Consider the following 13,674-nt stretch of genomic DNA (forward strand, 5'->3'; position numbering starts at 1 on the left):
CTGGTTGTGTTTCCCAGCTTTGTTTGCTCATATAGAAGTGTATATTCTTTTTGTTTTCCCTCTAATATCCAAGTTCCTTTTTCTAAATGGAAGTGCAGTGTTACTGCTTAATTTCTAGCTGAATCAGGTGCATTTTGCTACATTTTTTGACCCATTTCACAGAGTACTCTCCTAGGGCTCCATCTTTCTCAGTCTGGAGGTTCTAGCCTTCTCACCCTTTAAGATCTAGCTTCTGAAGTTACAGAGGATGCCAAATAGGGATTATTTTGCTTTTTAAATATTGAAGATTCTGTCAGGGAGGTCCATATATTGCATTACGTTAAATTAATTGCTTATTTTAGATTAATGTCTAATCCAGGAATCAGCAAAGTTTTTCTTAAAAGGCTGGATAATATTTTAGTCTCGTGGGTCCCACAATCACTGTCACAATTAAAAGAAAAAAGTAGCCATAGGTAATACTTACATGATTGGCTGTTGCTATGTTTTGATAAAACTTTATTAATGAAAACATGCATCCAGCAGATTGTAATTTGCTGATCCTTGGATTCTAGTCTGACATTAGCATCCAATCAAGTTAAAGCATCTCCGTTTTATATCTGCCTTTGGTTAAGCACTGGATGAGAGAACTTTGCCCAAGCCTAAACATATAACCCCTTTATTCCACCTCCCCCGCCCCAAACCCAAGTAATTCTCAAAAGTATCCTTTCCTTAGAAATCTTTAAGACTTGCTTCGTTAGTCCTGTCATTTAAAGTCCGTTGTCTCCCACTTAATCCATAAATACTACTTTCCTCAAAGAGATTTTTTTTTTTTTTTAAGTATGAGCCCCTATTTTGGTAATATGCAGAGAGCATAAAGGGCACCAGACCATATAAACAGCTTTTGCTCCCATTACTTTCTTGGGCCAGATAGCATCCATGAGACTCTCTCTTACAGCATATATGTTATCTTCCTTTGTGCACTTGAATAATCACTGATTTAGTATTAAAATTCTGAGTTCAAGTTTTATGCATGGCTCTACTCTTCTTTGGATATATTGGCATCCACAGATCAGTTGTTTTTTCTCTGAGTCTTAGACTACATCATACTGTTAATAAAAACAAAAAATAAAAAAAACTTGTGTTCTTATCCTGAAACATACAAACTCATTTTAGGGTAGGAAATAAAAACTCATGTGAATTTTTGAGATAAAAAGGAGATTTCAAAGAAATTTTGTGTTGTAGCACTTTGTATATTAAGTATGGAAAATGTAGCTCTGGAAAATCCTAACCACCATCATCATTAATCTGGTGCTGGGTAGGGTGTGTATAATCACTTTGCTTTTCAACTTGTTTGTTAACTTCAGTTTGGAAAGAACTACATGGAGGAATTAAAAGGTTCAAATGAGATACCTCCCAAGAATACTTTGGAAGATAATACAAACTGTAGCTTTTATTAAGGAGAGTTAGCTATAACTTAGTATGATCATGTTATTTAGGGGCTAATCTGCCCTGTGTTCAGTTCTCAAGCACATCCTTCTGGCTGGAATCTAAAGATTTATTGGCTACCATACCATACCATGCTTTCTTTAAAACCTCTTTTACTTAGTTTTGGATCCTATTTAAGAACGTCAGTTTATTCTTAGTCCCTTACTAAAATAATCTGTATCTTAATCTTGCTTCTCACTTCTTTTTTAAGTTTCAGTTGTTAGTTTTGTTAAGTGGTCTATAGATAAATCTATTTCACAGGATGTAGACTCTATAATCCCTATTCAAAAAGCTTCTGTCTCTGAAAATGTCTTCCCTCTTAACAGCTGATTGAGTTTTCTCTTGTCTCTAAAGTCTTAGGCTAGGGTGCCTCAGTACTTACATTTTTTTCAGTATGTTATGCCCTCTGAAAAAACATATCCTAGGCCTAAAAGCTATCTGATACCATCTGTCAGACTGATGGAATATTCACTGTTTCTTCAGAGGTAAGAGCTTAACTAATTGGGTGCTTGTCACTTTTTGAATTTTCATTGATAGTAAGAATAACACTAGAGTAGAGTAGAGTAGATTCCTGGATCTTAACCTCATAAGAGATCAGTAGACCTCATTCCTAATATACCTTATGTTTATAGAGTACTTCACTTCTCGTGTCTTTTAACAAATCTTCAATGTGGCACTTTTATTTCATAGTCTAAGTGTAGGTCATCTTGCTTAAGAATATATGCAAATAAATGTCAGGGCATCTAACCCAGGCTTCTTAAAGGATTATTCTAGGATTCATTTCAGTCTATAGAATTGGCCTTTTCTTCATTATTGCCGACATATTTATGGAAATTTCAGTGGGAATCTCAACTCTCCTTGGGATGGATAAATATGACATTCTTTGTTTATATTACTCAGTTTCTTATCTGTATTGTCCTGTAAACTGATTTTTTTTTAAATGAGTTACATCTGAAAAGTGCAAATTTTGGCATAGGTTTAAGATTTTCTTAAAAACTTGGGAGTATTAATTTTTCTTTGTAAATGAGTTTGTTGGGGTTTGGTGATTCTCTAAGAGGGTCACAGGACCCAGTGTATAGTCATTATGGCTATATGGCTTATTACTGTGAAAAGATATAAAGCGGAGTCAGCTAAGGGAAAAGGTATGCAGACCAAAGCCTGGAGGAAACCAGATGCAGGCTTCCAAGTCTTCTCCCAGTAGAGTCACAGAAGACATACTTCATTCCTTCAGCAGTGAATTGTGATCATATTTGTGAAATGTTGACCATATCAAGGAGGCTTATTAGAGATTTAGTTCCCAAAATTTTTATTGGATTTGGTTTGTTACATAGGCACCTCTACCTAGCATGTACCAAAAATCTGGATTCCCAATAGGAAAGCATATATTAAGCATAAACCATATTGTGTGCACAAACATCTTAGGCACAGTGAGCAACTGTTAGCTCTTAAGGGAACGCTCCAGAAATCTAGGTTCCCACATGTCAGCCAAGGGCCAACTGTGTAAGCGGGCCTTTCTAAGGATAGAGGTCTTAGGCCAGCTGTGTTAACTTTTCTGCCCACTGAGTTTATTTTGACTCATTTCTTTTTGATTGCGTTTATTCTTACAATGTTTACTGAAGAATATTTTGCCTGCTGTATTAAAGTTTAGGGTGTTTTATATAAACACATGCCATACAGCAAGATAAAATTAAAAACAAGTAGATGAAGAAGTCATCAAGCAGTAGCCTGGTTGAGAAATTTCCTCTGTTATACCACCTACATGGTGCCACGTTCTTCAGTAACCCTCTACTGTCTTTTGTCACATCACTAGTGTTTTTGGGTCTTTGAATCTGCTTCTAGCTTCCCTTATAAACTGGCCCTTAATCCAAGGTTAGGTATTGGCCATTGCCTTTTCTCTTGCCATAGTCTTAACTTCATTCCAAGCTCGTAGTGCTTTTTGATACCTTGCAAGGCAAAGTCCCCTGCCTTTCAGTTTTAATGGAGGAGACTTCCAGATCACTTATGAATTCCTAGTGCTCCGTAGGTCTGCTGACGTTTCCACTTGGATGTCTGAAACTTTATAGTCATCTTCTGTCTGTCCCAGTTCACATTTCTTATCTACTTAGTTACCCTTGCTGATTGAAATAGTTAATTCTTAATGATTTCTACTTGAAACAACTCTGGTTCTAACTGGTGACTAATTGCTAGACCACTCAACCATATATATTACTCATACCACTTTCTGTTCATTATAGTGTAGCCTTCATACCATTGCCAGTGTAGTTTGTTTTAAGTTGAATTATGGTATGTTGTTGCTGGGAAAAAAAGTAATGAAATTGAAATACAATTAGAAATTGTAATAGCAATTAGACTTTTATGGTGAACCTTTTTGTATCTTTAATCAGTGTTTTTGCAAGTCTGTGTTTTTATACCTTGGCTTTTGTTAAGACAGTAAATACTATCATCCCTGATGGTCTTTGAGATGTGTGGATTATTTATAGAACTCATGAATTACTTTTAAGCAATTCTTAGAGTTGGTCCTGTTATTAGGAGACTTGATATCATCATCATCTTGAAAGAGAGTACCTTCCCTAAGGTTTAACCTTCTTAATATTGTTTTAGTTGAAAAATTGGCAAAACTATTAAAAATCAAGTTGCAGAGGCTATTTAAGAAATTGAAAAATAATTGCAAAAACATACTGGGTATTTATAACTTTTAGTTCTGTATCACTGAATTTTTGTGCCTTTTTTCTTTATGTTGTATTTCTGTCTTTCCCTAATAAACCTCTTTTAAAAAAAAGGGGGCGCCTGGGTGGCTCAGTCAGTTAAGCGTCTGCCTTTGGCTCAGGTGTTGATCCCAGGGTCTTGGTATCGAGTCCCGCATCTGGCTCCTTGCTCTGCGGGGAGCCTGCTTCTCCCTCTCCTCCCCACTTGTGCTCTCTCTATCTCTGTCTCTCTCTCTCAAATAAATAAAATCTAAAAAAAAATTTTAAAAAGTTGCTAGAAATGATATTAATGAGGTTTTGCTCATCTAATTATATATAACATTTTTCCATAGGCTATCAGCCATGTAAGCTATATGCTCTTTAAGCCACATCTTTAGTAGGCTTACAAATACTTTATGTGTAAGAAGTATGAATATGTACATATTCTAGATGTTTATGTAAAATGATGATTTTAGGGATATACAATGATCTATAGTATGATAGAAACCAGTTGAAATTAAACATGAAATACAACTTATAATTCACTTTGGTCTTTATTCTTTTAAGGGACCAGTTACTCTCCACAAGAAAATTCACACAACCACAGTGCTCTTCATAGTTCAAATTCACATTCTTCTAATCCAAGCAATAATCCAAGCAAAACTTCAGATACAGTAAGTATATAAACATGCCCAATTTTGGTTTGGGGGGTTTGTGTGTGTGTGTGTGTGTTTATTACCCCCCCTCAAAAACCCCCAAAAACTCCTCCACCAAGTCTTGTTAAATCAAAAGTTGACCTTTTTTACATGTATTTGAAGTAATGAGCTGACTTTCTTAGTAGAACTGAGAATAGTCAGGAAATACAATTTGGTATTATTTCATCACTTTTACTATACAGAGCAAAATTTTACCATTGCAATGTCTGAGATACAAAGAACTATAGATGATGAAACTTCTGTAGTTACTTAAAGTGGTTTACCTTGAGCTTTTTCTTACTCTGTAATATATACACTTCTTAAAACATATATTCAGACATCTGTGTATTACACACCCTACTAAACACTCTTGATGTAAAGATTCTTGTCCTCAAGGCAGTGAAAGTCAGGAATTTAGGTATTTCTAAACTGAAGTAACTCAGCTTGGATTTTTTTAAAGTCAGGGTTCAAATGGAAGTTTTAATACATTCATTCAACAAAAGTTTAATAAGTTTTCAGTTTGCCAAGCATATGCTAGGTTGTAGATATATAGTACTAAGACAGTGTGGCCCATCTTAAAGGAACTTTTGGACTTGGGGTGAAGACTGCAGAGTAAACAGTTAATAAAACAGTGCATGTTAAAGTTGCTTTGGGAACATTCAGAAGGGGAACTCCAAGCTTGGATGAGAGGAAAGTATTAAAGTACAAGTAACACTCCCCAGCGGATTGAATATAACAGCTAGTTGAAGAGGTCTGGAATTTGTGTGGTATGCAAAGGGAATAGCATCTACAAAGACATAGAAGTGTGAAATAACATAGTATATTTGGAGAACTGCAAGGATTTTGAAAGTGTGAAAGAATGGCAAGAGCTCAGGTTACAGAGATAAGTGGGAGCTAGATCACAAAAATTGTGTATCTTACGAAGGAATATGAATTTTATATAAAGGGAGTGCAGAACTATTGAAGGGTATAATTGGTGAAGGAACCTCATAGTTGGAATTTAAAAAATTCATCAGGTAGTAGTGTAGAAAATACAAGAAGGAAAGAACAGCTAGAAGGCTATAGAAGTGTAGGTTGAAACCAACACATTTTGCCTTGGATATTTGGGTGATGATCATACCTTAATCAACATTGAAAGGTTCTTGGGATTGATTATTTCTTAGCCCTTATTGAAGCCGTGTGGATAGTACATTTCCAAAGAAAATCAAGACATAAATGATAGCATTTTCATAAAAATGAATTTAGAATAGCTTTAAATATTGTATCAGTCAGGGTCTAGGTAGGAAAACAAAACATGCTAGTTATTTTAGCTCAGAAAATTGGATAGCACAGAGAATTTTATGTACAGGATTGGCTAAGCAGATACTGCATGTTATTGAGGACTGAAAAAAACAAAAAGGAACACCAAGGTAATACACATAGAGTATATAGTATTCACCCTTAGGGCTGGAGTACAATAAGAAGAGGTTGTGGTTATTAGAACTTAATAGCTTAGAGGAGGAGCTCTACAGAACTGGTGATAGTGCCTGTGAGTGGTATGATGAAGCTAGTTCTGGTTTGGGGCATATGGCAGAGAGCTGGAAATTGGAGACAGCTGTGGCTGTTAGGCTTCTCGTGCCTTTCAGTCTTAACTTCGGTGCCTACTGTTGGCAGAATCTTAACAGGTAGACTGCTGACTAAACAATGTAATTTGCCCTAGCATCACAGAACAGTATAGAAGGGGGTGGTGGTGGTGTTGAGGCTGAGACAACAGCTTGGTAAACCTTAACAGGTGTTACTATCAAACTACTTGTGATGAGTTATTTCCAATAACGTGTATTGTCAGGATTTTAGAATGAATCTGTTTTTGTGGTAGGTGGCCCCATTAATTTACAAAGTAACAAATACTAAAGTTCCCTTTATCACTGACAATTCCAATTTGGTATTTGTCTGCTGATAGCTACAGTGGCAGGCCATGTGGACATTGTTTTGGCTTTAAAAAAATCTTAATTCAGGGAAAACTAAGTCTGGTTGTTTTGATTTCTAAGACGTGGATTAAACGTGAAATCAGAAAGAAATAATGGGCAGATAAGCTTGATCGACCCAAATCATAAATGGGGTCAGAGGATTTCATTTTGTGGGTGGAAGCTGAAGACTGTTACCTGAATGGATTAAGTGTTACATGTTTTAAGAATCAGGATTTCCCTTTCTGTAAATTTCAACTATAGGTATATAATTAATCTCCAAGTAGTCTTTTTTATTATAATATGCCCAGTGGGCATGACACATATATTATTTATAAACTACAAATTTAATCTTACCTGAGAAGTTAGCTTTTGAACCTTTCTGCAGGTTACTTATAAACTTACTTTTTGTCTGTAAATCACTTCTAATGGAATTTTTTGAGTAGTAAGTAAAACAAAATTTAAAAAGTAGTTCTTTTTTTTCTCTGAAGTTTTCAGGCTTTAAATCTGTCTTTGAAAATCAGTAACAGTATTATCTAGTTATCTACACAGACATTTGGTTGTATGGGTGATTTATATTTATCAACTGTTGATAGTCGAGTTGAAGTTGCCTTATTTTTTCAGTATTAGATTAAGATATTCACATGTAGTTCCCTGAGTCCTGTGATGAACATTTATTGTGGTTTAACACAGAGCCTAGCCCATGATAACTATTTAGGAAAAGCTTTTTGAATGCCTCCTCCTTCCTAATCTAAATCATAATAGGAGCTTACAGACCTCATGTAGCTTGTTTTAGATTAGTTATGCTTATTTGTGATTTTTAAGAGGCCTCTGAATTGCTTCATTTAGAAAAAAAAGTATTCCCATTTAAACACATAATTGATATCTTCTACGTATCCACCAATCTTGATTTGCTGGGAAATACTTTACATTCAGTCACAGGTGACTTTGCATTTATATTCCAGCTCCACTTGTTATCATGTAAATTATCTTCTGCATTTTTTGGAGCTTTTCAGCTTGAGGCTCTCAAGTTTATTTTCTATAACCAGTCTTTGCCTGAAGATACTCTACCTAATTTTAAAAAATCAGAAATTTATCAGAGAACTCTTAGGACTCCATGAAATTCTTTATTATAGTAAATGCCGTCTTTGATGTTGATGTTATTCAGTGAATGGCTCCTTACTAAAAATTCGTAAGTTAATTCCAGAATTAACCATTTCTTTTCCATCGTTTCATTTGGGGAAGAAGTAGTAGGATTCTGTATTTTAAGAGAGAGAGCAGGAAGGGATATGCTTTTTAAGAAAAGCACACTTGGGCGCCTGGGTGGCTCAGTTGGTTAAGCGACTGCCTTCGGCTCAGGTCATGATCCTGGAGTCCCTGGATCGAGTCCCGCATCGGGTTCCCTGCTCGGCAGGGAGTCTGCTTCTCCCTCTCACCCTCCCAACCCTCCCCCCTCTCATGTGCTCTCTCTCTCAGTCTCTTTCTCTCAAATAAATAAAATCTTTAAAAAAAAAAAAAAAAGCACACTTAAAAGACATTTTGAATTGAGGGAGAGCAGATGGGTGCCTCCATAACTGTTTAGTACTGTTCTTTCAGAGCAGTCATTTTCATACTTTTTGATCTCAAGACCTGTCTACATTCATGAAAATTGAGAGCTTTTGTTTATTTTTTATCAATATTTACCATATTTAAAAATTAAAACTTGGTAAATATGAGGGCCACATAGGTGGCTCAGTTGGTTAAGTGTCTGCCTTCGGCTCAGGTTGGGATCCCAGGATCCTGGGATGGAGCCCCACGTTGTGCTCACTGCTAAGCGGAAAGCCTGCTTCTCCCTCTGCCCCTCCCCCTTGTGTGTGTGTGGGTGCTTGTGCTCTCACTGTCTCGCTTACTCAGAATCTTTATTAAAAAAACGTGAAAGATAATTTTAAACTCAGTTGATTGTAAACCCTTTACATGTTAGCATATATAATGTTTTTATGAAAAATAACTATTTGTAAAACGAATAGTATCTCTTTAATGCCTGTCTTAATAGGAGATACCTAGAACTTCACATATGCTCTGCATTCAGTCTTTCGTTCTAACAAATCTCCTTCCACAGCATCTGGGGAAATTCCACTCTGTTCTTGTGATAGAATGAGGAAAAAAAAAATCATTTTAGTATTATTATGAAAATAGTTTTGATCTTTTGAAATGATTTTTGGGGTCCTTCAAGGGTTCCTGGACAGCACTGGGAAAACTGCTGCCTTAGTGCTTGTGTTGGCAAGTACATCAAGCCTAATTCAGAATATTTGAAGTGTTTGCAGGCCTTTTTGGGGTTTAGTTCTTAGTTGTAGATACTCTTTTTTTTTTAATCAAATTTAATAACTTAAGATCTAATGTTTAATATGGTGATCATAGTTGATAACACTATATTGTGTAATTGAAACTGGCTGAGAGTGAATACTTAAATGTTTTCACAAAATCTGTGAGGTGGTGGATGTGTGAATGAACCAGATAGGCCTAATCCTTTACAGTGTCAAATCATCACAGCATACACTAAGTATCTTCCAGTTTTGTCAGTTATACTCCAATAAAGTTGAAAATATATAATGAAGAAAAGCAGTAACACCTATTGCACGTCAGCGTTTTAAAAATTCCTCATTACTAAAAGGGTTCCCCGCCCCCTTAACCTTTTTTTGAGTATGGAAGTGGGGTGAGAGAATAAGCTAAAGTTACTGCTGTGTTATTGTAATGCTGTACCCTGAAACACATTTTGTTAAGAAAGACATTAACTTGTACTAATCTAAGATTGGGTGGGCACAATCAGAGCAGTGTTAATAGACTCAGACTCTTCAAGGTTCTGGTCTGTGAACTTTTAACTGTCATGGAGGTTATGCCAGGATGTAAATTAACTGTCATTAAATAGTATACTGTTTCCTTGAGCTGGATTTTTTTTTTTCTTAAAGTGAGACTCTTGACGAGGGAAAGAGTATGTCAATATATATTTTGATGCCTGCTCCTTCTTCAGACCAATTCACAAAACCATCACTTTGAAGAGCACTGATGTATAGACCACTCTGCCATACTCTGATGTCCTCTGTCCACCTGCCTCAAATCTTAATCTACTTCTTCAGGTCAAACTAGTAATCAATCCCATATAACCACTTCCCAAGGAAACCAAATCTTCCAGATATCCATAGAAGTGTTCAGTTTGTATAATAATTTAGGTACGAGAAGTGATGAATGGTGAAAGAGAACTTTTTGAATTTGGCCTTCTGTGATTGGGTTTCTGCAACTTGGTTGTGGTTGTAGCCTACTTCTGAAAGTGAGGGTTGAGAATTAACTTCCCCCCTGGTATGAGAGTTTTGGAGGCACAGGGCTGATTGCCAATCGCTTCATTATTTTGAGGCATAATCCCAAGAGCATAAATGTGGCAGAATCTGCAATATTTTTTCATGTACCTTCAAAATTATTGCAGCATTTTGAGAATTGGGTGTTGATTTGTTGGAAATAATGGGCATCCTGAAACCTAGGTTTTGATCCTTTCTTCTATCACCAGTTAGTTTTGTGACCTATAGACAACTTGTACGTTCTCTAGGCTTGTTTCCTAGTTGGTAAAATTAAAGCTGAGTCAGCAGGGCATGAGAATTCGTTTCTTTCCTCAGGCTTTAAAATTGTGTCACTGTACACTGGTGAACCCAGAAGAAGTGTAGACTACCAAAGTATAACATCGTTTCAAGCTCCTTCGACAAAATAGTCAAGAAATTCATCTCAAGTGTACTTGGGATTCTACCAGATTTCCTGGGCCCAGTGCACTTAAACTTTACACTTTTTATATCAGTACCATGGAAATTGGGCCTCCTTTCAGATTTTTCTAATTTCTTTATAATTTTACAGTACTTATAAAATACCCTTTAAAGAGAATGTATCTGAGAGGTTTTGAAAGGCTGGTTTTTGTTACAGGGAAATGAGTGATGCTGCTGACCCATATACTATGTGAGACAAGGTTTGGCTAACACCACATCTCATGGATTTTTGACAGTGAAACATAATAATTAGCTTTGTGTTTATGTTTTATTAAATGTGGTTTTTTTTTTCACTAACAGTAAATACAGGCAGATTATTCTCCGTTAATAGTATATGTGAGTATTATTGTGCATAATGAGTTTAGAACTGATGTGCTGTCATATCATCAAATCAGTCAGTTGACTGTGGGTTTTTTAAACTGCCCCCCCATGTGACTGGATTTCAGCAAATTATAATGGGAACTTTGGTAATGCTTTTCTAAAGTCAGGATGTTAATTTTGCATTTCTCATTTTGTGCCTAATAAACTGTCTATTAATCTCTTTAATTTCATATTTTGCAGGATTTTCCATTGTTATTTTTTAAGGTGTTCATAGACTAAGGTGTCTTAAGATATATATACACAGATAATTACATTCTAGATCTGGATGCTTTTATTTCATGGTCTTTTCCCGTTTCCCTTACATATGCTTTGAAAACCATTGACGTTCTTGATGTTTCATATCAAGTGATTAAATAGTATTAAAATATTTTCTAATTTTTAAAAATGTATTTTTAAGCCTTATGATTCTGCAGATGACTGGTCTGAGCATATTAGCTCTTCTGGGAAAAAATACTACTACAATTGTCGAACAGAAGTTTCACAATGGGAAAAACCAAAAGAGTGGCTTGAAAGGTATTTGCTCTTACTCATTGAAAAATATTTCTTACTCTTGATTTTAGAGCTTTACATCTTTAGAACATTCTGAGTGTAGGTTTCTTAGAGTGAAACTCATCATTCCCTTCTTTAATTGTAGTTGGCCCATTGTGTTTTCTGTAATTTCTCTTTAAAAAACAAAAAAGAAACTTAAAAAAAAAAAAAAACTTGGACAGAGAAGCTTGGACAGAGAAGCAGCTGTCCACAAGGACCTTGTAAATCATCAGTATATTTAAGATTTTATATCAACCTATACTTAATGCATCCACTTATAATTTGTAATAGAAATCTTCATAATTCTTAAAGTACAATAATATGTTTCCTTCATATATGTAGAATTAATATTGGAGAGTTTGGCTGTAGCGTTAATGACATTATAAATAGTTGCTGTAATACTACCATCATTGAGAAACATTACTGTTCTGTTAGCCTTATCTCATCTCCGACACCAGTTGATATTATGGCTGTGTTCAGTTCTTTTATTTTCCATACACCATTTTGTTGAGCATTTGGCCAGAAGTGTTACATGTAAACTCATTGTACTTGATGTAATTTTTATGGGCTTATCTATGTTTTATTTTTAGAGAACAGAGACAAAAAGAAGCAAACAAGATGGCAGTTAATAGCTTCCCAAAAGATAGGGATTACAGAAGGGAGGTGATGCAAGCAACAGCCACTAGTGGGTTTGCCAGTGGGAGTAAGTATTAATTTTTTTCTTTGAAACAACATGATGTTTGATTCACCCCTGTAGTTCATATATTTATATCTGTATGCATAGCTGTTTACATATGTAAACTAAAATAGTAGAAACATAGGTTTCTTTTATGTTAGATACGTCTTCCTAACCTTCACCATTTTGTTTCCTGAAAAGAAAAAGGGTGCACAAAGAATAGTGCACATATATATTCATCACTACTCATAATGGCTGTAATGCAGTTGAATTGGTGGAAAACAAAATTTCATATTGTGCATTGACTTTTTTAAAACAGGAATTGTTTGATTCCCCCCCCCCGAATTGTGTCCTATTAAACTGGACAGTGATATCCCTTCCAAAACTCATTGAGTCTTTCAATCTAATAATTGGATAATAGTCACACACGGATAGTGACATCAAAGTGTCTGTTGTGGTGTTTTATGTTTATCAGTGAGAAACTTTTTTTTTTTTTTTTAAGATTTTATTTATCTATTTGAGAGAGAGACTGAGATAGAGAGAGCATGAGAGGGGGGAGGGTCAGAGGGAGAAGCAGACTCCCTGCCAAATAGGGAGCCCGATGTGGGACTCGATCCCAGGACTCCAGGATCATGACCTGAGCCGAAGGCAGTCGCTTAACCAACTGAGCCACCCAGGCGCCCGAGTGAGAAACTTTTTTATCCTTATATCTGGAAACTGATTTTATCATGATCATAGATCTAGATAACATCTCCATACTCTGGGCATACCTTAATGTTTTTTGAGGTCAGATTTTGTCTAAGTGGGACAATATGAGTAACATACATTTATTTCTTAATTCAAATTAAATTTGTATTTGGAGCTTTTACTAAAGGTATTCTAGTCCCAGTGGCTTCCCTTGCCTAGAATAGAATTTAAATGCCACTGTAGAATTCTTAGGCTCTTTATCACAGTTTGAAATTTTCAGAAAAAATTTTAAAAGATGTGTTCAGGGAATTCTTGGACTTAAGCATCTTTGAATCTTCCTCCTGTAACTTAAGTAGGGGATGTATTTGGTCTCAGCAGGGGATACTGATTTTTTGACATGAGAAATTTTAAGATGAAACAGATAGTAAAGTAACATAGTTCTTCAGCACTGAATGTTTACGTTATGTTCCTTGGAACATTTAATTTTTTATATTAGTGAAATTGTACTTAATTCTTAGAAAACAATGATGTAAAGTACTGAAGTGAGGAAATTAAAACTATTATATTTTGAGACAGAAGACTTGGGTTCTAGTTCCATTTTACTTAATATCTGTAACTGTGACTTCTGGCAAACAATTAGAAATGAGGTAAAGGTTTAAAAACCTCTCCAGGTTAAAAAAAAAAAATAGCATCCAGCTTGTGGTCCTCCTGAACAAAACTGCAGAGGAATACTAGGGGGTATGGAGGAGGAGTGGCAAATGGGTATAAAAATAATCACTTTTTCTTAGATATTGGGCCAAGCCTCTCACTTAGTGGGTGAAGGTTCCCAGA

The 13,674-nt window shown here is 35.6% G+C and overlaps 1 protein-coding gene across 3 annotated transcripts in view; it reads left to right on the forward strand.

The window, feature by feature from the left end:
- WAC (WW domain containing adaptor with coiled-coil) overlaps positions 1-13,674 on the forward strand; it is an 84,654-nt gene that overhangs the window by 41,719 nt on the left and 29,261 nt on the right. For all 3 annotated transcript variants that reach the window (XM_081820785.1, XM_081820786.1, XM_081820787.1), the window contains exons 3-5: positions 4,716-4,822; positions 11,350-11,465; positions 12,071-12,183. In XM_081820785.1, coding sequence (XP_081676911.1) covers positions 4,716-4,822; positions 11,350-11,465; positions 12,071-12,183 — 336 coding nt within the window. The remainder of the gene's footprint in view (positions 1-4,715; positions 4,823-11,349; positions 11,466-12,070; positions 12,184-13,674) is intronic.

Source organism: Leptonychotes weddellii, chromosome 5, assembly GCF_054177405.1.
Source record: "Leptonychotes weddellii isolate Sample4059 chromosome 5, ASM5417740v2, whole genome shotgun sequence".
NCBI classification, from domain to species: domain Eukaryota; kingdom Metazoa; phylum Chordata; class Mammalia; order Carnivora; family Phocidae; genus Leptonychotes; species Leptonychotes weddellii.